Raw genomic sequence first — 23,975 nt, 5'->3', positions numbered from 1 at the left:
CTAAGGCTCCTCAATGGTTTGGGAGGCTTCTTTTTTGACAATGTCTGGTGTGCGCCAAATGAGGCAGTCAGACACGGTCAGGCGCTTATAGGGAGCGGACATCGCCCTCTGTAGTGATAGTCCGGCTGCCCCTGCTCTGCTGTTGTTACAGATCAGGCGAATTTCCGTTGTGGTTGAGTTATGTGACGCTTGTCGATTATTTTGGCTTCTCAACATGTGTCTATAGGTCGTGGTCAAATCTGAACATGAAGCTGAAGTTGCGCGGGTCAACCTGGGAACCAAAACCTGAGGTGCTACCTTCCCCGTCTCATCATCCTTTCTCCAGAAGTCAGTTCGGTAGGTGCTGATGAGCGGCCTCTGTCTCTTCAGTTCCTCCTCCAGAGGAGCCCAGTGTGTAAAGTTATGAGACTCTCTGTGTTTGAGAATTTTTTTCTTCCCCAATCCCTTGACAAGATAAAAGTTAGATGTTTAAATTTGCTTTATGTAAATGATAATTTATTAAAAAGATTATTGTTAGCATCATAAGAGCCTGTAACGTTATAAATCCAGGTAACTGCCTCCTACAAGAGCAACACATTCACCTTGGTCCTTGGTTGTTGTTTCCCCATTCACTACGATTTTTGCCGATATCCATGCCGATTGCAGAAATACAGGTATGGTTATTTTCAGTACCAATATCACTGCACTGTCAGAGCGGCTGGTATTACAGCTCAGCATCATCACTGGGCAAGGCCCTCCCTAACAGTACACGTCTATAGAAGTGATGCTGTGCTGTCAACTCCTCTGACAGATATTGGTGCCGAAACTTATGGTACCAATATCTCTGCAACCAGGGTACTGTCAGCTTTGTAGCGGTATGTCACATGTACAATGTTAGAGGACATGAAAGGTTCTCTTTAAGATGCTTTACAGTGCGAAAAAGTGTTCTCACTCCTTAGTTATCACGTGACACTATGTTCGTGGGACTGTCTGTTGTTCTGGTCCATCGGAGGACCAGGACAACAGATAAATGGACTTCTAAAATAGTGGAAACATCCATGGTTTTTAACTAAAATTGCTGAACAAAAAAGTCGTAGATGTGAACCTAGCTATAACCCAGTTCCTTGAAGTTTGTTTATCATTGCAGCCTGTTTAATTTCCATCCATAATTCAATCTTTTGTCAAGGCGTACAAAAAAAAAATCAAAGCTGTGCCGAAGACAAAGGAACCCTGAGCGGCTCCATAATGACTGTGTGTGTTTTTGTCTGTGAGTGGTTATTTTATTCATCCTCGTTGCGTGTGTTGTGAATAGGATGGAGAATTTCGGTCTTTTTACCATGTATTGCAGAGTTAAACAAAGCCTGATTACCGGGGTGATAAAGATAATTGGCTGCTCTGTTGCTGTGCGGGGTTTCTACTTCATTCCGTAGAGTGAGGAGTCATAAAAATATGTACTTAGTAGGAAGACTAGTGAAGGCGCGGGCACATTCATTACTGGTTGGGGTCTCTGGAGCCAGGAATTGCTGCTCCGCTCCCTAGAATTAAATGCCCAATTTAGTATTCAAACACACAAACCTAATTAGGTGGCGCCGGGGACGACTAATGGTACGTGAACGCATTCACAGACTCGCGCAGATGCGAGGGCAAACCAATAGTCAGTCTTCTGTGGATGCCAAGGAAGGTGGATTATTAACCTCCCTGAGTATGGTGGAGGCTATTAATAGGGCCGTACCCGGAATAGAACTTATGACCTGTCCATAGTATCCGATTGGTGGAGATTTAACCACTAAGGACCCCACCAATCAGAAGCTTAGGGGTCCCCAGGATACCCATTTTGATGGAGTGGCATTATATATGTCTATTGTTGCTGTATTCAACTCTCTTGGGTTAATGTAATGTCCTCTCAGTGGTCCCCACATAATGTAATATCACTTCAGTGGTCCCCACATAATATAACGTCCTCTCAGTGGTCCCCACATAATGTAATATCACTTCAGTGGTCCCCACATAATATAACGTCCTCTCAGTGGTCCCCACATAATGTAATATCACTTCAGTGATCCCCACATAATAAAATGTCCTCTCAGTGGTCCCCACATAATGTTATATCACTTCAGTGATCCCCACATAATATAACGTCCTCTCAGTGGTCCCCACATAATGTAATATCACTTCAGTGGTGCCCACATAATATACAGTAATGTCCTCTCAATGGTCCCCACATAATGTAATATCACTTCATTGGTCCCCACATAATAAAATGTCCTCTCAGTGGTCCCCACATAATGTAATATCACTTCATTGGTCCCCACATTATAAAATATCCTCTCAGTGGTCCCCACATAATGTAATATCACTTCATTGGTCCCCACATAATAAAATATCCTCTCAGTGGTCCCCACATAATGTAATATCACTTCATTGGTCCCCACATAATATAATGTCCTCTCAGTGGTCCCCACACAATGTTATATCACTTCAGTGGTCCCCACATAATGTAATATCACTACATTGGTCCCCACATAATATAACGTCCTCTCAGTGGTCCCCACATAATGTAATATCACTTCAGTGATCCCCACATAATATAACGTCCTCTCAGTGGTCCCCACATAATGTAATATCACTTCAGTGATCCCCACATAATATAACGTCCTCTCAGTGGTCCCCACATAATGTAATATCACTTCAGTGGTGCCCACATAATATACAGTAATGTCCTCTCAATGGTCCCCACATAATGTAATATCACTTCATTGGTCCCCACATAATATACAGTAATGTCCTCTCAATGGTCCCCACATAATGTAATATCACTTCAGTGGTCCCCACATAATAAAATGTCCTCTCAGTGGTCCCCACATAATGTAATATCACTTCATTGGTCCCCACATAATATAATGTCCTCTCAGTGGTCCCCACACAATGTTATATCACTTCAGTGGTCCCCACATAATGTAATATCACTACATTGGTCCCCACATAATATAATGTCCTCTCAGTGGTCTCCACATAATGTTATATCACTTCAGTGGTCCCCACATAATGTAATATCACTCCATTGGTCCCCACATAATATAATATCCTCTCAGTGGCCCCACATAATTGAATGTCCCTTTAGTGGCCCCTATGTAATATAATATTCCCTCAGTGGCTGCCAAATAATCGAATGTGCCCTCAGTGGCCCCCACTCAGTGATGTAGGTAAAATTGAAATCAGGTCCCCCTGCCCAGAATAGCAGGACAGCACCCAAAATGTGGGACTGTTCACTAAGAGGTTCCCCCACTACCACAGGGCCAGTGCAGATGCACCATTAGACCTATGGTTAATATAGCTATACTCACTGGCTTCCAGGACTCCCAAGCATCAGCTGTAACTGGAAAGTAGAATCTGGCAACAAGTGTATTATTTACCTGCAGTGCCTCCGCAGGGGAAACAAAGCATTACACAGTTTTACATTGAAATGAATTGCTAGTCTATGTAATGCACTGATATGCTGAGTCCTCCAAAGTGAAACATGACAAGTTGTGGATGATAAATCTCACATCCTGTCCCCTGCGGGGGTGCTGCAGGGAAACTGATCATTAACTGTCCACAGATTACAGCTGATCACTGGGATCCCATGAGGACAAGAATTTGCGACCCCTTTAATATTTGATATTGCATTGTGGCATGGCTATAGACCCTATGCAGTGGTATAGGAGCAAAACTGTTCCTACTTACATTTTCGAAAGAAAATACCGAGCTGGGGAATATATGGCGGTTGTCATGTCTGGAGAATATATGTCGGGTCGGATGTTCCTGGAAGACAGAAGGGACAAACGCTGAGATTAATTATAGCGCGAGCGTCGGGTTACCATCCCGGGCAAGTTATATCATTAAGATGGAAACATTACTAGTAGCCAAATATTATCTCAGCATGATAATGACTCTAATGTGATTACCTCGGAAGCCTTCATTATACAAATGACATTAGTGAGCTGCATACCTCCAGCGGGGAGATTTGGAGGGGTCAGGGGGTAATATTGTTATTATCAGCAGGCATAATTTATGCAGAAGTAATTAAAACTAAAACCAGTTTCATCTTCTTTGATGCTAAAAATATTCACGGACAAAGCAGAGAGAATTGTTCTTCAGGTGTATTAAATTACATAACCATTGCCGGAGCGTTAAAGTGCCCGTCCGCCGTTTATCTTCACATCGTTATTAGCTACATTGATCTCAACGGATTAATTTCTTAATATATCTTTATATCGCTTATATCTTGTCTTTTTGGCAGAGGGTTGAATGATAAATTACAGACTGCCAGTTGTCACCACTAGAGGGAGCGTATTACATACTGAACTAGAATTGATTGGAATTGAAAAAACTGCGATATCTCATCAATGGAGGCAGCAATTCAGAAGGGGAAAACATGGTTTGATTGAGGTGACCCTAACCTACCTATCTGCAAGGCTTAAATTATGCTTACTGGTGACAGACTCCCTTTAAAGAAGATCTGTCACCACTCCTGACAGTTCTGCTCTAGTAAAGACTTAAAGGGATCCTATCTTTCAAACCCTTTTTTTTCTAACACGTTGGAATAGCCTTAAGAAAGGCTATTCGTCTCCTACCCTTCGTTCTCTTCTCCGCACCACCGTTCACCTAAAATCCCGTTTTTTGTTGGTATGTAAATGAGTTCTTTCGCAGCACTGGGGGCGGCCCTAATATTGCAATAGAACTCTTCAGTGCTGCCTCCATCTTTGTCTGGAACGAGGTCTTTACCTCGCCCTCTTCCTGCGCAGGTTTCAGACTTCTAGGCCTCGGGCCTACGGCAAAGCTGACTGCGCATGCCCACGGCCACAAGAAAAATGGCCGCTTACGTAGTATTGTAAGCGGACATTTTCTTGTTCTCTCGCCCCCAGTGCTGCGAAAGAACTCATTTACATACCAACAAAAAACGGGATTTTAGGCGAACGGTGGCGCGGAGAAGATAACGAAGGATAGGTTAGTGTTAGTTAGAAAAAAATGGGTTTGAAAGATAGGATCCCTTTAAATTCCCCATTCTAAACAATTCTGGGACATCATTTCTGTTGTTGTTCCTCTGTTATTCCGCCTGTTACAGTTGGTGGGTGTGTCCCTACACATTCTGACTCTGACCAATCAGTATCAGACTACGTAAAGTCTCACCCCTTTGATAAGGAGAACGGTAACACCCAGTTGTCAGTTTATTCATGAATTGCTAGAAGACATAACAGAGAAACGGCACAATGTAGAGATATGAGAACATTTTATTTCTCCACACGTCTGGAGAGGAGTCGGCTCCTTTTTCAACTGAATTTCCGATAAACCGCCACGTTATGTGCTCTAGGTTTTTCTTTGCCGCCTTGCACCCCCCTCGGCCCCCCCATTCCAATCTGATCCAAGTGCTAAATTCAGGTCACAAAGATTTCTTTAGCTCCTTTGTGAGAGACAGAGAATCGGCAGGAGTCGGTAATGATGACAGATTGTTCCATTATCGAGGCAGAGGTGTAACTACACGAACCAGCTCTCATTATTACCGGAAGGCCGACACACTCACAATAGTGCTGCTCTTAATGCAGTTTAATTAATGGGAGGGGGGAGGTGAGGGGAGCGATGCCAACACCCTCTTTGAGCGGAGAACATTAATGCCCTAATTGTTTTTATTGCCTTACTTGTTATTGGAGGTGTCGAGCCATTATTACAGCTTTTATACACTCGGCTTTGTTCAGTTTTGTTCTATAATTTGGTTCCAGAGGTTTAATCACATGACGGGAGACGCCATCTATGTAAGACTGTGTGGGCTGTAGAAGAACCGAGTGGCACGGAGTGACTAAAGGCACCCAAATAGCAAAGGGACCCAGGAGAAATAATACATGAGAAGAAGGAGATGGAAACCACAGGAGCGTGCAGACCGGCTATAGTAATAAAGGTGCTATGACTCAGGCTGGATTCACACCTACATCGGAGACTCTGCCGCAGATTCCACTTAAAATTCACAGAGAGAAAAGTCCTGCAAAGAGACGAGTCCATGGGTTTCTGTGGGTGACCGCTTTTTAAGCAGACAGGGTCCCTGTCTTTTGGGTCCCCATGAGGACTCAAACAATGGAGACCCAAACGCTAGTGTGCACCTAATGCCAGGGTAAATCCTACAATGTGTGGGCTCCTAGGAGGTGTATTCACTACCCCGAGTCCACTCCCCCTCCTGTGACTGTTTGTATTAGACATCACCCCGTCTACACCCCCTGTGACTTTTGGTATTAGGCACCACCTCTGAGTCCACCCGGCCCCAAACTCCCCCCCCTTCCCTGTGACTGTTAGTATTGGGGACCACAACCCTATGTCCATGCCTCATTGGTGGCTGGTAGTATTAGGCAGGGGCATAACAATTGTGGTCGCAAGGAGTGCAACCGTGACAAGGCCCAGTGAGGTACAGGGCCCGTGGCTAGCTGGAGATGTTCGGTGCCTGGTACCACTATGACATGGCCTGGTGAGGCAACGTGAGTATTAGTGTTTGCTATTTTTATTCACTTTCCCTGGGACTCCGATTATTATACTCTGGGGTCTGAGGAGACTGCTGGGCATGTAATACTGTACGTGTGTGTGGGGGGGGGGGAGACACTTCTGGACACACTGCCTGGACTAAAGTTTGCACCTAGGTCCACAAGACACTTGTTATGCCACTGGTATTAGGCACCGGCCCCTTTGTTCACACCAACTTCAGTGACTGTTAGTATTAGGCACCCCTTTCCCTGTGTCCATGCCCCATCCTGTGACTGCTAGTACTGGGCACTACCCTTGTGTCCGTGATAAAGCAGATGGGTTAGGGTTGCATTTAGAAGAGACATAGACCACCAGGGATGTTATTATTGACCACGTCAATGCCCTAGACCAGCCGGGATGTTACCATTAACCCCTGTTACTACCCTAGACCCCCAGGGATGTTATTATTGACCACTTCAATACCCTAGACCAGTGATGGCGAACCTATGGCACGCGTGCCAGAGAGGGCACGCAGAGCCCTCCATGCTGGCATGCGTGCGGTCGCCCGGATCGCTCACCAACAGGGAATCCGGTACAGGATTCCCCGTTGATGAGCGATCACTGCCTTCAGTTGTATGTGCAAATGTACATACAGCTGAAAGCTGTCAGGGTAGGCCGCGGATCGCGCGACCGCGGCCTACACTGGCTGCAGAGTTTGACCTCTGCCCCGACGCGGGCGCGATGACGTCATCAGCGCCGCCAGTGACAAGAAGGTGGATGCCGGCGGCTCTTCAGGGGTGAGTATGAGAGTGGCTCACTGTGTATATGATGTTGGGGGGAACGCTTATAATACTTGGTGGGGTGTATGATACTGGGGGGGAGTGTATAATACTGGGGGGGCTTATAATACTGGGTGGGGTGTATAATACTGGGGGGAGTGTATAATACTGGGGGGAGTGTATAATACTGAGGGGGCTTATAATACTGGGGGGAGTGTATAATACTGGGGGGGCTTATAATACTGGGGTGGCTTATAATACTGGGGGGTGTACTAAAGAGCATATAATACTGGGGGGGCGTACTAAAGAGCATATAATACTGGGGGGGGGGGCCTATTTATAAGCACACAATACTGTGTGTGGATGCCACTGTGGAGCATATAATCCTGTGGGGGGGGGGACACCTACTGCGGAGCATATAACACTGGGGGGCTACTGTGGTACTGTGGAGAATATAATATTGTGTGGTGGGCCCACTGCAGAGCATATAATACTGTCTGGGGTCCCCTCACTATTTATATCACACAGTATCTGTTTTATAGCAGACGTGATATTAGTACAGGATGTAAGAATATTACACGGTAACTATAAAACAGATCCTGTGCGATGTAAATAGTGAAAATTAATTGTTCAAAGTACCAAATGCCGAGACCTTTACATTTCAGTACAACGTTGTTTGTATTATTGAAAGCTCTGTAAAGCCCCACATGACTGTAATTTTTGGTCAGTAACTGTCCGCAATTGTGGATCCGCATAGTATTAAGTCTATATTGTCGTGTTGGCACTCCGCGAAAATTTTGTGGGTTTTGGGTTGCAATTTGGGCACTCGGTCTCTAAAAGGTTCGCCATCACTGCCCTAGACCAGCCGGGATGTTACCATTAACCCCTTTTACTACCCTAGACCACCAGGGATGCTATTATTGACCACTTCAATGCCCTAGACCAGCCGGGATGTTACCATTAACCGCTTTTACTACCCTAGACCACCAGGGATGTTATTATTGACCACTTCAATGCCCTAGACCAGCCGGGATGTTACCATTAACCCCTTTTACTACCCTAGACCTCCAGGGATGTTATTATTGACCACTGCAATACCCTAGACCAGCCGGGATGTTACCATTAACCGCTTTTACTACCCTAGACCACCAGGGATGTTATTATTGACCACTTCAATGCCCTAGACCAGCCGGGATGTTACCATTAATCGCTTTTACTACCCTAGACCACCAGGGATGTTATTATTGACCACTTCAATGCCCTAGACCAACCGGGATGTTACTATTAACCCCTTATACTACCCTAGATCACCAGGGATATTATTATTATTATTGACCACTTCCCTTCACTGAGATATTACCCTTAATACCTTTACCACCCTAGACCCGCTGATGTTCCTAGTTGACTTACATGACCAGAGGGGTTATGGCAAGATCAAAGTAAAGTAAACTCTTCCTGCAGCATCAAGAGGACTCCCTGGAAGATATTTTCTTGATAGAATACCGGTCTAATGAATATCAGTAAGTTGTGAATCTGCTTTCATGCTCCTGTGTGTGTGAGCAGGGGGTGCACGTCAGGAGGTATATAATCACAGCTCACATCTGAGGGGTAATTAAAGGCAAAGTGACGGTGGCAGTGGATGATTCCTCTAATTCCTGGATTGCTGGAGGAGAGAAGCTATGCTGCGCTCTACAACATGTAATCATATTGTTGTAATAATTACTAAGTACTAATGAACATTAATCATATGACATCTCATTCTAATTATACCGCCGAGGAGACCAGAATCCCCATAATGCTTCACACCAGACATCTTATAGCAGTAGATATCAGTATGACAAATAACGCACAATTAAAGGGGTTATCACCTGAGTTATTTTCACAACAAAATTCCTTTTAAGGGGTTATCCGGTTTTTAAGATCCGACACTCGGAAGCCCCACAGGTCACTGGTACCGAGACAGTGCGGGTTCAGTCTATGGGGCTGTGCTGCAGTACCGACACTCACCACTACAGTTGGGACAGAAAGTGTGGCCTATCAATTTTAGATCTGCGGGTGTTAGACTCCCATAGATATAATCTTAGAAACCGGATTACCCCTTTAATAGTTGTTTCTAGTTTCCATGTGTCCTTAGTGCCATCGGGGGAGGCTCACAATATAGTCCCTTCTTGCTCTCTCTATAGAAGGAGTCTTCTGAGATATACTGCCCCCTTCAGCACAGTCTCTTCTCCTCTCATGACAAGCAGGGCAGAAAGCTGTTCCTATTGGCTGAGGATCATTACGCAGAGACCTGGTGGTGGGGAGAGTGACTGAGCATGTGCGTCCATCAGGAGGACATGCACATGGCTATCTATTCTGAACACCAGGTGGCGCCATAATATGTATTTGAATGTTATAACTCTTCACTGGATCGAATTTTTAACAACTTGTAAATGGAAAACATTGTTCACTTCTTATGATCTATACAAAGGATATGATATTTTAATGGCGGTGAAAACCGTGTTTAGTACAAAGCGTATATGCAGTAAGCGTTCTCTAATGTTTAGTTGGAAGTTTCTTCATAAAGTGAGAGAGATTGAGATAGAACCTGATGCATTAGGATGGATCCAGGGCTCGGAACAACCACATAAGTGTAAAATTCCCTTAAAGAAAAAGAGATGGTCAAATGTGAAGGAAGGAAAGAGTAAAGCTTTACAATACGAAGCAAAGCAACAAAAGAGAGATGTAAAATAAAAAATCAGCAAGCAGTAAATTACCAGCAAGAAGTGTGTACAGAGCCTAAGCCAAGTGCCGAGAGAACAAATAGTGTTTTATATAAGGAGGAACTTGTGAGATCTTCCAGGACATCGCTGAGCTCCTCCATTAATGACCTCCCAGAATTGCATTTCTATGTCATTTCTGATGGAGCTAAGCGGCTGAATAGCTGAAGACGACGGCTAGATTAAGAGTAGAAGTAATTACCGAAGCCCCGAGTTATGCAAAAGACTGGAAAGTGCATGTAAATGTAAGAGAGGGAGAGAGCGGGGAAGACGCATTACACCATTATCTCTGAGATCTCCGCTTCTAAAGCACAAAATGGAAAAAAGTCTCCCTGACTGCATCTCCTAACATGGAATCATCTTTGGCTTGTACAGGGGAATGTGGTGGGGGAGGGGGATAAAGTTAGTGGAGGGCAAATATATACATGTCCTATATTCATAATATACACTCTGATGGTGCAGGCCCAGTGGGGGCCCATAAGGTGTCACTTTCCAATATATGGACATCGGTAATATAAACGATACTTTGCAGTTGGGGGGAGCCTGTATAGATTTTACATTACAACTCAACAACAGAGGCTTTCTGTTACTGGGGGGCGGAAATACAACTCTAGTACCATAACAATGAGGGGGAGCTCTTATTGACTTCAAAGGGAGTTGTATACATATGTTTACAGTTAGCTCCCCCTGGTGGCAGCTGCGGGCAGCCTGATTTTAAAGTTTTCTTCTGGGACTTACCTATTGAGGTCCAATGCATAGGACCTCAATATGTGCTGAGTGGGCTTAGACACTTAGGACCCCACAGATCAGCTGGGTCGCTGAGTTCAGGTGAATTGTGCAGTATCTTCGCTGAATACCAAGCACAGTGCCATACATTGTACAGTGGTTATGCTTGGTATTGCGGACCATTCACTTGAATGGGACTGAGCTGCTGCCAAGTGACCGATAAACGTGACATCATCAGCTTAGGGAAAAGGCTGCAGCGTTCACAGCTCTTCAGATGGCTGATCAGTGGGGGTCCCAAGTGTCACAGACCACCAGTGATCACAAATGGATGACCTATCCTAAGTATCAAAAAATCAATATTAGTCCTGGAAAATCCCGTCACTGAAGTATTTATTCCCTTTCCATATACTAATGGCGAAAGTGTAAAGAGTGGTGAAAAGTCGCCATTTATATGGTATGCACCAGAATTTGGGATTTCTCTATGACATAAAAGTGGCATTACACCTTTAATAAAGTCTCCCAAGTCTCCTTGTAAATGATTCTTCTATCCTGAGCAGTCTGGTATAAGCTTCAGATAAACGATTTTGTGATACAGAATTCATCGGGTCATGTTGGACTCCTTGTATTTTGGCGGAGCCATCTTTCCAACAGATCCTACCAATACCCTCAGCAAGGACACGCTATTCTCCTGTACGGCTAGAATTGTGGATGTTGTAATGGAGGGATTTGGCCTGGAAGCTGAGCTATAAACACATCAGGACATTTCATTCCTAGTAAGGAGATCTGTCTCTTCTATACACTAAGCTCAAGGATAGACGAGTAAAGAGTGCGAGGTAAACATCTCCCGGAGAACGGTAAACAAACACGTCAACCGCGAGACGACCGAGTTTATGCAAACAGCCCGGCGGAGCAGGATAATAAGGAGAAGGATTCCTCTGTAGTGTGTACCTTTAATCAGCCATCGCAGCCGAGCAGAACTGACATGGCCTCCGCGCCGCTGACAGCGCCGCTACTGTCTTCATTTGCACAGAATACAGGTGGTAATGTCATAAGTCACTTCTGTGCATCTAGAATTCGCACCGGGAGAGCTGTGATGACACCCAGCTTTTCTCTCTTACCCTTTTATCTCTTACAGGTAGGATACACACATTTCCGTCTGCTGCAGAAGTCTGCAACATCTTGCAAGCCAGAGGGGAAGAGGATTTGCTACAGTTACACTTCTTAAAGGGATTTGTCTGCTTGCTAGGTCTCTCGATAACATTTCATGTCCACTTGCTGGGAACCCTTCAGCTCACACGGGGTATTTTGGTCAGGATTTGAGGCCGTATCTGCTTCAAAATCCTGACCAAAAAGACGGCTCCCATTGAAATCAAAAGAAGGCGGTCAGTAGGGTTGAGCCGATCTTGAGATTTCAAGATCGATTTTAAAATCCGATTTCTGATCATTTTCCAGCCGATCTCGATCCCGAAATTTACTCGATCGCCGATCGGAATTCCATCTTTTCCAATCCCGATCGCTCAACCCTAGCGGTCAGTTCTTTTTTCCAGGAGCCGACATGCTCATTCTTTCAGGCGAATTCGCGGCATCCACCCAAGACACTCCCTCCCAACTAAGCCTATTCATTTGGGCCTAATCCGGAGCGGAGTGCGCGACTGGATGCTGTGCAGCTATCCGTATTTTGGTCCAGAACCTGAGGCAGCCAAAAAACCCTGTGTGAACTTATGGACAGGGGGTTTATAGTGTACATCCTAAAGAGGTTTTCCAGCCCCTGAGGAAACAGCTGGGGTCGTGGAAGGGATTCACATTAAAAAAAAATCTTACTCACTTGGCCTTTGCCACATGGCCTCAGTAGCACATCACCAGACCTTGGCACTAGAATCTCTGCAGCAATGACATAGCTGACTACGACTACATGCTCATTCACACAACAGGATTTAACAGCCATGTGCTTGTTAGTTGTTGTATTAACGGTCAACACACGGCCCTATGTTCATTAATGAGCCAATTCATACAACCATCTTAAGGGCCCGTGTGAGCGATCCAAGAAAAATTAGAACGTGCCATTTCCAGGCCGATTTCACGGATCCTTCAATAGACTCAAGTCCATGAAGGAACCGTGAAATGGGTTACCCATACATGTGGGTCAACGGAAGTCATTGACTTCATTGTGTTCAATGGGAGCTGAGTTGCAGTGAGGGTGTCGGGTCACTAGACAATGGACAGAGCTTTATGGTTCTGGCCAATATTGTGTACTGGACGGGCGCTGGGAGCGGCTTCATACAGAGGATTGAGAATGGGACCTGTAACAATCATATATTCATAGTCTGTTCTGAGGATAGGCCATAAAAAAATAAAAGCCCAGGCAACCCCTTTAATGATCACAGGACCTATGGGGAGCTGGCCGTACACATTAGAGGATTAGCGGCCGAACCTGGTTATTTCAACAGGACCAGTCAACCATCTATTGAACTTGAGGGACCGCTCCAACTCGCCCCAATGGCAGATATATGCAAAATAAGGAGAAGGCTGTTGGATTTCCACTAGCTAATTATTTTGTTTAGGTGGCGCTAGAGGGGTATGGGACCAACTTCCTACCCTCTACCCATTCAGGGCACTTCGATGCTTGGCTGAGTTGAGTGTCCATGTGTTGGCAGAATGATGCGTGTATGGGGGCTTTCTAAGAGGATGCCAAACATATTCTGACATTTCAGACAATATTAAAAAATATCCCATCATCGTCTTACTTTTATCCGCTGGGCGAAGGCTTTCGGAGGCGGTGGTCTTGCTTCCATGCGATATTCCTGACATATATCATTGCGGATATGGCTTCTGAAATGTCCATGAAAGCCGGAAGGGAACTGGAAATACAGGAAAGAAAAAAAAGTTTACCCAACACCAAAATCGATGCCATCTTTGTACTGATTTTTGGCTGAATTTTTGCAGTTTGGCAACAAACTTGAAGGTAATTTTTAAAAAAAATTTTTTGGTTTACATTAAAAAGTAATAAATAATAAAATAAAATAAATAAAATTAAAATAATAAATGAATTGTGATTAGAGATGAGCGAACAGTGTTCTATCGAACACATGTTCGATCGGATATCAGGGTGTTCGCCATGTTCGAATCGAATCGAACACCACGTGGTAAAGTGCGCCAAAATTCGATTCCCCTCCCACCTTCCCTGGCGCCTTTTTTGCACCAATAACAGCGCAGGGGAGGTGGGACAGGAACTACGACACTGGGGGCATTGAAAAAAATTGGAAAAAGTCATTGGCTGCCGAAATCAGGTGACCTCCATTTTAGACGAATAGTGGATTTCAAATCCGGGTCATATGAGAATGTGAACTTTGAGACTATGAGACAGGGATAGCTGTACAGGCAGGGATAGCTAGGGATAACCTTTATTTAGGGGGGAATGTTATTAAAAATAACTTTTTGGGGCTCTATCGGGTGTGTAATTGTGATTTTTGTGAGATAAACTTTTTCCCATAGGGATGCATTGGCCAGCGCTGATTGGCCGAATTCCGTACTCTGGCCAATCAGTGCTGGCCAATGCATTCTATTAGCTTGATGAAGCAGAGTGTGCACAAGGGTTCAAGCGCACCCTCGGCTCTGATGTAGCAGAGCCGAGGCTGCACAAGGGTTCAAGCGCACCCTCGGCTCTGATGTAGGAGAGCCGAGGGTGCACTTGAACCCTTGTGCACCCTCAGCTCTGCTACATCAGAGCCGAGGGTGCGCTTGAACCCTTGTGCACACTCTGCTTCATCAAGCTAATAGAATGCATTGGCCAGCGCTGATTGGCCAATGTATTCTATTAGCCTGATGAAGTAGAGCTGAATGTGTGTGCTAAGCACACACATTCAGCTCTACTTCATCGGGCTAATAGAATGCATTGGCCAGCGCTGATTGGCCAGAGTACGGAACTCGACCAATCAGCGCTGGCTCTGCTGGAGGAGGCGGAGTCTAAGATCGCTCCACACCAGTCTCCATTCAGGTCCGACCTTAGACTCCGCCTCCTCCGGCAGAGCCAGCGCTGATTGGCCGAAGGCTGGCCAATGCATTCCTATGCGAATGCAGAGACTTAGCAGTGCTGAGTCAGTTTTGCTCAACTACACATCTGATGCACACTCGGCACTGCTACATCAGATGTAGCAATCTGATGTAGCAGAGCCGAGGGTGCACTAGAACCCCTGTGCAAACTCAGTTCACGCTAATAGAATGCATTGGCCAGCGCTGATTGGCCAATGCATTCTATTAGCCCGATGAAGTAGAGCTGAATGTGTGTGCTAAGCACACACATTCAGCACTGCTTCATCACGCCAATACAATGCATTAGCCAGTGCTGATTGGCCAGAGTACGGAATTCGGCCAATCAGCGCTGGCTCTGCTGGAGGAGGCGGAGTCTAAGGTCGGACCTGAATGGAGACTGGTGTGGAGCGATCTTAGACTCCGCCTCCTCCAGCAGAGCCAGCGCTGATTGGTCGAGTTCCGTACTCTGGCCAATCAGCGCTGGCCAATGCATTCTATTAGCCCGATGAAGTAGAGCTGAATGTGTGTGCTTAGCACACACATTCAGCTCTACTTCATCAGGCTAATAGAATACATTGGCCAATCAGCGCTGGCCAATGCATTCTATTAGCTTGATGAAGCAGAGTGTGCACAAGGGTTCAAGCGCACCCTCGGCTCTGATGTAGCAGAGCCGAGGCTGCACAAGGGTTCAAGTGCACCCTCGGCTCTCCTACATCAGAGCCGAGGGTGCGCTTGAACCCTTGTGCAGCCTCGGCTCTGCTACATCAGAGCCGAGGGTGCGCTTGAACCCTTGTGCACACTCTGCTTCATCAAGCTAATAGAATGCATTGGCCAGCACTGATTGGCCAGAGTACGGAATTCGGCCAATCAGCGCTGGCCAATGCATTCTATTAGCCCGATGAAGTAGAGCTGAATGTGTGTGCTAAGCACACACATTCAGCACTGCTTCATCACGCCAATACAATGCATTAGCCAGTGCTGATTGGCCAGAGTACGGAATTCGGCCAATCAGCGCTGGCTCTGCTGGAGGAGGCGGAGTCTAAGATCGCTCCACACCAGTCTCCATTCAGGTCCGACCTTAGACTCCGCCTCCTCCAGCAGAGCCAGCGCTGATTGGCCGAATTCCGTACTCTGGCCAATCAGCACTGGCTAATGCATTGTATTGGCTTGATGAAGCAGTGCTGAATGTGTGTGCTTAGCACACACATTCAGCTCTACTTCATCGGGCTAATAGAATGCATTGGCCAGCGCTGATTGGCCGAATTCCGTACTCTGGCCAATCAGCACTGGCTAATGCATTGTATTGGCTTGATGAAGCAGTGCTGAATGTGTGTGCTTAGCACACACATTCAGCTCTACTTCATCGGGCTAATAGAATGCATTGGCCAATCAGCGCTGGCCAATGCATTCTATTAGCGTGAACTGAGTTTGCACAGGGGTTCTAGTGCACCCTCGGCTCTGCTACATCAGATTGCTACATCTGATGTAGCAGTGCCGAGTGTGCATCAGATGTGTAGTTGAGCAAAACTGACTCAGCACTGCTAAGTCTGCATTCGCATAGGAATGCATTGGCCAGCCTTCGGCCAATCAGCGCTGGCTCTGCCGGAGGAGGCGGAGTCTAAGGTCGGACCTGAATGGAGACTGGTGTGGAGCTATCTTAGACTCCGCCTCCTCCAGCAGAGCCAGCGCTGATTGGTCGAGTTCCGTACTCTGGCCAATCAGCACTGGCCAATGCATTTCTATGGGGAAAAGTTAGCTTGCGAAAATCGCAAACTGACAGGGATTTCCATGAAATAAAGTGACTTTTATGCCCCCAGACATGCTTCCCCTGCTGTCCCAGTGTCATTCCAGGGTGTTGGTATCATTTCCTGGGGTGTCATAGTGGACTTGGTGACCCTCCAGACACGAATTTGGGTTTCCCCCTTAACGAGTTTATGTTCCCCATAGACTATAATGGGGTTCGAAACCCATTCGAACACTCGAACAGTGAGCGGCTGTTCGAATCGAATTTCGAACCTCGAACATTTTAGTGTTCGCTCATCTCTAATTGTGATCTTTTCCATGCACATTACAGAATTGGAGACATTATGTAAAACGGGAATCAGTTACATGATCTGCTCTGACTACATCAGAATGACGAAGACTTCATTTCTACCCTGACATTGGCGCGGAGACGTATTGCGCCCATCTATAACCCGTCTTCCCCTCCCTGGCACGGAGACAGTGACATATTTTCGTAGCCACAATGTGAACAGGCCGCTGATGTCTGTCGCTGAAGCAAACAGCTTGAAGCCTTTGGGCAAGCCTCGTTCATGAATGTTTTACAAAATTATTATTAGAAACCGGGTATCGTGCGATTCATTGTTCTAATTCCCAAAGGAGATTAGGATTTATAATTTATGGAGTGATTCCGATGGTTCAAGGTTAACTGGAGCGTGATACATGAAAAATTACAACTTCATTACACAGATGCTGAAGGCTCATCCGCACATCATAGTTTATGTAGAGCAAATTGCAAAATAATATCTGGAATTTTAATGAATGTGTCAACGGGAAAATATATTAATCCAAACCGTGCTCAGAAAATATATCGCTCTCTATATCATCCTATTAAATCTGCTGTTAATATTACAGAAAGTCTGATAATCCAGCACAAAGTGAAAATATATTCCAAAGTTTATAAGGATGAAAAAAAAAAACAAACGGATTATCGAGTCCAATTTGATACAGGGGTGATAGAGAGGAAGGCAAAAACACCCATCAATTCCTCATATTAGAGGAAGGGTACTGGACACTTATAACCTATCCGTTGGGTGATTGGTTGGGGTCTGATACCTGGATGCAAGTCTGATTCAAGTGAATGGGAGTCGAGCTGTAGTTGTCTGAAGCCTCAGACTTACTGTATTCACTTGAATAGTAGCAGAGCTATTTCTGTCCATATACCCTGTACACAGCATCTGACAGTGGGATCAACTGTTCGGCATGGAGGGGGGTGTCGGACCTCCACTGATCACATACTGATAATCTATCTTGTAGATTAGTCATCAGTATCCAATACGCTTGGGCCTTGGACAACCTATAGTTAAAGGGGTTAGATCATGAATCCACTTTGTCCTCTATCTACAAGACAAAAGGAAAAAGTTGCATATTGGTGGGGGTCTTACTGCTGTGACCCTGACTGATCATGAGAATGGAGGTCCCTTGTGCCCCCTGTGGTGGTTGCGAAGACGGAGTACTGCTCTATTCATCTCTGTGGGACTATATGAGGTCACCAAAACTCATTGCTCAGTAGGGTTGCGTGATCGTGTTCGGAAAAGATCGGATTCTAATCGGTGATCGAGAAAATTTCACGATCGCGATTGGAATTCCGAACACAATCTTTTTAGGTGGGATCGAGATCGGTGATTATTTCCCACAATGCTTTGCTACTGGCGAAGCATTGTGGGAAAAGCTAAGAATGTTAGCCTTCACACTGAGTATTGTATACTCAGTGTGAAGGCTCCACTGCAGTTTCATAGGAATGAATGGAAGCAGCCGGCACACAGCCTTAACCCCTGCGCTCCGGCTGCGTCCATTCATTCTAATGGGAGACTAGCTAACATCTCTAGTAGCTACTTACCTGCAGAGATGGCTGGTCCGGTGCCTGGTGTTCTTGTTCTTCTTCGTCTCACTGCCCCCGCCTCACAGGTTAGTATTAAAGAGCTAGGAAGAAGGCGGGGCATGTGGCTTAGGAGAGTGTGCGGGTAGAGGGTTGAGAATCGTGACGTCTCCCCTCCCAGTACCCGCCCACACTCTCCTAACCTGTGAGGCGGGGGCAGTGAGGCAAAGAAAAACGAGAACCCCCGGGCACCATCTCTGCAGGTAAGTGGACACCAGGGGGGACTAAGTAGCCAGAGGATTAATAAAAAATCCTCTGGCTACTTAGTGATTAAAAATAATCACTACACAGCGTGGATTCTAACAATTAAAGCGTTCACTTGTTAGATTCCATGCTGTATAGTGAATATGATTGTTTTTAAAATCCGATCTCCGATTAGTAAAAAAATCCCATTGACTTGCATTGGGATCGGAATTGGGATCGAGATCGGGTTTGAATGAAAAATTATCGGAAATCGGATTTCAAAATCGATCCTGAAAAGTCAAGATCAGCTCAACCCCACTCAGTAAGGTTGAACGATTGGGATCAGAAAAGACCGTATTCCGATCGGCGATTGAGTAAATTTCACGATCGTGATTGGAATTCCGAACCCGATCTTTTCTGGCGGGATCGAGGTCAGAGGTTATCTCAAGATCGGCTCAACCCTATTCATGTATATATCATGAATAGGGTTGAGCGATGGGGAAAGATTGGATCCTGATCAGCGATCGAGCAAATTTCACGATCGGATTCAGCTGGAAAATGATCGGAAATTGGATTTTAAAATTGATCCTGAAATCTCAAGATCGGCTCAACCCTATTGCTCAGCTATTTCCATCAATTATAAGCTAATGAATGCCGGCGCCCCTTTAAACAGAGGCTATTCAGGGGTGCTGAGAGTTAGACCCCCATCTTCTAAGCTCAAAAAATCCCATTAAAATGAATCAAATCAATGTTTCTTTTTCCTTTATGTTTTTATTAAATTAAATAAAAAAATATTCAGATTTGTCGAAATTTCTGTTTTTTTTAAATATTTCAATCCAGTTTATGCATAAAAAACTGGAGGATACAATGTAATCCCCCTCCCCGGCCGTCTGTATTTACTGATCATATTAGTCCAGGATACATGTATACAATGCTCGGACTACTCAGATATAATCTCCTCTGCGGCGGTGCATACATTGACATTGATTATATAGATGCCCTGGACGACATCTCCATGGAGCTCGTTACATCACCACATAATTATATATGGCATAGGATTTCCATATTATCACATAAAGCCGCCAAACCGCTTCACATCTTTTGTGCTTTGTGTGATAAATCTCTGCCGGATTCGCCACCTGTTGTCAGAGATGTACGTAATTGTTAATGTGGAAGGAAAATCGTGCACATAAATACATAGGAAATAAAGGAGCGGGTTATATTATCAATGGGGAGGGGGTCATAGCTATACAATAGATATCAGTCACAGGAGGGTGAATATGACAGAGAAATGCAAAGACTCCCAGTAACAAATACGTCTACCCCATGTATAATCTATTAATAGGTGGAGATACCTTGTTACCAGAATTCCCAGGCACCGCTTGTCTTAAAAGGGTTAACCAAGGCATTGATATTGATGATCTATACTTAGATTGATGGGGGTCCTACATCCAGCAACTCAGCAAAGTATTTGGTTTCGCCTCTTTGGTACTTACCAAGCACGGCGCCACACACTGTATAGTGTTCATGCTTGGTATTGCAGCTCAGCCCCACTGACTTGAATAAGACTGAGAAGCAAACAGGGAACATGATGTCACTGGCTTGTGAGGTTGAAGCAGTGTTCACCGGCGGATCAATGGAGGTGCCAGTTGTTAGACACCCCCCCCCCCAATCTGAGGATAAGTTATCAATATATAAGCCCCAGACCCTATTAAGAGAAACAATAGGATCAAAGATACTGAAATCCAAACAATCTCTATAGAAGTTAGAGTGGGGCTCCTCGGACATGATTCTGGGGTTCACCCGCCTACAATATATACAGAGCATGCCCACTATTAAGTACATTGTCACCTGTGTTACAGGAAAACCATAGGTTGTATATTTGCCAATCCCTAATTGTGCGTCACTGGCTCCAAAGTCTCCTCCTAACACGGCAGGTCTACTAACGTCTCCTGATCCCGGGCCCCAAACCTTTGCCAGGAATCTGTGTGTTACCTCCCATTAAAGGGATTTCTGGGCTTTATCAGTTGATGAGCTAGCCTTGAGATAGGTCATCCACTGAAGATCAGCAGGGTCTGACACCTGAGACCCCTACAGATCAGCTGTTTAAACCTGTAGCCCCCTCCCTGAGCGCTGCTTCCACTTCACAAGACTTGTGACATCACATTCAAGTGAATAGGAAGAGTTGCGATGTCAACTGTTGATCTGACCGCCCAGTCCGACTATACAGTCATTAGATCATCGCCATAAAGCTGTACCCTGATGACATCACAAACACTCACAAGTAAACGACAAGAACCATCAGGTGCCTCAGGGAGAAACAATGGCTGATTGGCGTAGCATGGGGTACAGATCTGTATACTACGACTCCCATCATGGGCCTTGGTCACTAGGGGGGTACCCAGGTATACAGAGAGATAACGACTAGATATAAATCCTTACAGAAGGAGGAAGAAAAGAGAACAAGTGAGAATGACATATCTTTACCCAGGATCCGGTTATTGCCTCGGGCATGGCCCTATGTGCTGAGCCCACATACAGATCCGTATTTCCAGATCTTCCTCCTGACACAGGGACGGCTCCTGTCTATTTTGTTTCTCCACACTGTGACTACCTTACCAGCGCGCTGTTGACATGGCTGCCTAGCAACATGAACAGTAGGGAGTGAACAACTATTGAATTCTGGTTTGCAACATAGTAGCTGGAAAGAGGAAAACAAATCGCAGCAGAATCCAGAGGAGAAACAATGTATGTTCGGATAGATCTGGAGTAGGGTTCAGCTGATCTTGAGATTTCAGGATCGATTTTAAAATCCGATTTCCGATCATTTTCCATCCGATCTTTCCCGATCCCGATCGCTCAACCCTAATTGTATATTATATATATACAGTAGGGTTGAGACGATCTTGAGGTTTCAAATTCCGATTTTCGATTATTTTCTAGCCGATCCCGATCGTGAAATTTGCTCGATCGCCGATCTGGATCTGATCTTTTTCAATCCCGATCGCTCAACCCTAATCGGTAGTGTACGCCATCATTGTTTGCAGTATTTACATGGGACTGCTGTCCTAAATAGAATAAATCAGTGAGTCGGGGTCAGTTGTTGGGAGATAGTCTATTGCCCATGAAGGGATTGTCCCAGAAATAAATATTCCAATGTGTAAATATGACTATTAGATATTTGTTATGGTGCCCCCTGCTGTTCTCTCCTAATGTGTGCAGTGTCGGGGTGTCACAGTAACTCAGTCCCACTGACTGGACATGGAATCCAGGACTGTCCCACTGAATCGGGGCCAGTTTGGAGGTACATAAATAAATCCTATATATGTTGTAATATGTCTCATGCGCTATGTAAAGTGACATCTTCTTGTGGGCACTATGGGAGGCCACATATGGGGTGGGAGCACAGGCTAGCGTTCAGGATTATATATGATATATAATAAATGGAAATGTCTCTTTAAAACTTTCTACAATCCCCGTAACAAAATACATCGATTTATATGAGGACAGATAATAAACTCCTCTTTATGACTATAACGCCTCCCATATGGAAATGTCTCCGCACAGAACGGGAATTCGCTCTTCTAGAAGGGAAGAAACTTCTCAGGATTAGTGTGATAGATGAGAAGTCGTCTAAAACCATCATGGGGAGAAGCAAATGACAAAGACACCAGAGGGATTCTCCATAAAATAGCTGTAAATGAGGAAATCTCACAGTATGTGGTATAACAAGCCACAGAGGCTGAGAAGACACAGAGCGCGAGATATTAGTACCAGGATCCCTATAGAGGTCTTATTACATACCTGTGTGATATATGTGTTATGTGTGTGACATGGCTGAGCCTAGGTGCTATATACTTAGCAGAGAGCAACAATAGCAATCCTATTGGGGATTTTCCATCCTGTTTCGATATTGTGAAGTGGATTGGGTTCAACTAATACTAGTTCACTTTGTTATTTTGTTTGTTTGGGGTTTTGGGTTTGATTTTAATCAGGTATATTAAAAGTTATGTTTTAGCCCTAATTGTACTCAGTGAGGTAGATAGATAGGAGATAGATAGATAGATAGATAGATAGATAGATAGATAGATAGGAGATAGATAGATAGATAGATAGATAGGAGATAGATAGATAGATAGATAGATAGATAGATAGGAGATAGATAGATAGATAGGAGATAGATAGATAGATAGATAGATAGGAGATAGATAGATAGATAGATAGATAGGAGATAGATAGATAGATAGATAGATAGATAGATAGATAGATAGATAGGAGATAGATAGATAGATAGATAGATAGGAGATAGATAGATAGATAGATAGATAGATAGATAGATAGTAGATAGATAGATAGATAGATAGATAGGAGATAGATAGATAGATAGATAGATAGATAGATAGGAGATAGATAGATAGATAGATAGATAGATAGATGATAGATAGATAGATAGATAGATAGATAGATAGATAGATAGGAGATAGATAGATAGGAGATAGATAGATAGATAGATAGATAGATAGATAGGAGATAGATAGATAGATAGATAGATAGATAGATAGATAGATAGATAGGAGATAGATAGATAGATAGATAGATAGGAGATAGATAGATAGATAGATAGATAGATGATAGATAGATAGATAGATAGATAGATAGATAGATAGATAGATAGGAGATAGATAGATAGGAGATAGATAGATAGATAGATAGATAGATAGAGAGAGAGAGAGAGAGAGATAGATAGATAGATAGATAGATAGATAGATAGATAGATAGATATTAGATAATCTGGCAGGTTTGGAGGGTTTAACCCCTTAAATGCTATATGTAATGACAAGGTGGACACTGAATAAAGAAGGTCAGTGAGGAATAGAAGAGCTTGTCACAGGCCGGGAATGTAGAATATAAGATGTCAGAGTGTTTGAAGTCTCCGGCCATGTACAAGCGCACTGTTCACACTACCCTCACAGCTATGACTGGTCTCTCTGCTGGCGGCCGTAGATCAGTCACCTCTTTAATAATGTCTGTGATATATACAGGCAGCCTGCGGCCACAAGGACTGCTGGATATCACAACAAACATCAATGGCTCCACATCACACACATGTTTTATGGGCTGAAGTCACACACCACAGGTGAATGTGCACATTCAGTCTACCTGGGTGGACACAGACAATACCGCGACATGTTCTTACATGACAGACTGACATTACACAAGATGTTCGCTGCCGTGTGACCGAATATGGATGTGTGTAAGTACAAGACCTGCTAAAGGGTTTGTCCAAGAAATCAGAGGAGTCCCACTCCCGGGATCCTCGCTGATCAGCTTTTAGGAGCAGCCTTTGGTTGAGTTCTGTGAGCCCTTCCCTGTTCACAT

General features: G+C 44.7%; 1 protein-coding gene across 1 annotated transcript; it reads right to left on the bottom strand.

Moving 5' to 3' along the window:
* On the bottom strand, positions 1–21,110 carry CIMIP7 (ciliary microtubule inner protein 7). Its single transcript, XM_075286191.1, has 4 exons — positions 21,084–21,110; positions 13,471–13,584; positions 3,703–3,780; positions 1–444 (listed from the first exon to the last, which is right to left on the bottom strand). The coding sequence occupies exons 1-4, from the start codon at positions 21,108–21,110 to the stop codon at positions 1–3; spliced, it is 663 nt and encodes a 220-aa protein (XP_075142292.1).
* Between the last annotated feature and the right edge of the window lie 2,865 nt (positions 21,111–23,975).

Source organism: Leptodactylus fuscus, chromosome 9 (genome assembly GCF_031893055.1).
Source record: "Leptodactylus fuscus isolate aLepFus1 chromosome 9, aLepFus1.hap2, whole genome shotgun sequence".
NCBI classification, from domain to species: Eukaryota; Metazoa; Chordata; class Amphibia; order Anura; family Leptodactylidae; genus Leptodactylus; species Leptodactylus fuscus.
The sequence above is the reverse complement of the archived record's forward strand: the minus strand, read 5'-3'. Positions and strand labels throughout refer to the sequence as shown.

Coding starts and splice junctions, on each gene's coding strand:
- CIMIP7 (XM_075286191.1), bottom strand. CDS start 21,110: ATGCCCGAGGCAATAACCGGATCCTGG. Junction 13,585..21,083: donor AGGCAATAACCGGATCCTGG/GTAAAGATATGT, acceptor CTGTATTTCCAG/TTCCCTTCCGGCTTTCATGG. Junction 3,781..13,470: donor CCTTCGCCCAGCGGATAAAA/GTAAGACGATGA, acceptor TCTGTCTTCCAG/GAACATCCGACCCGACATAT.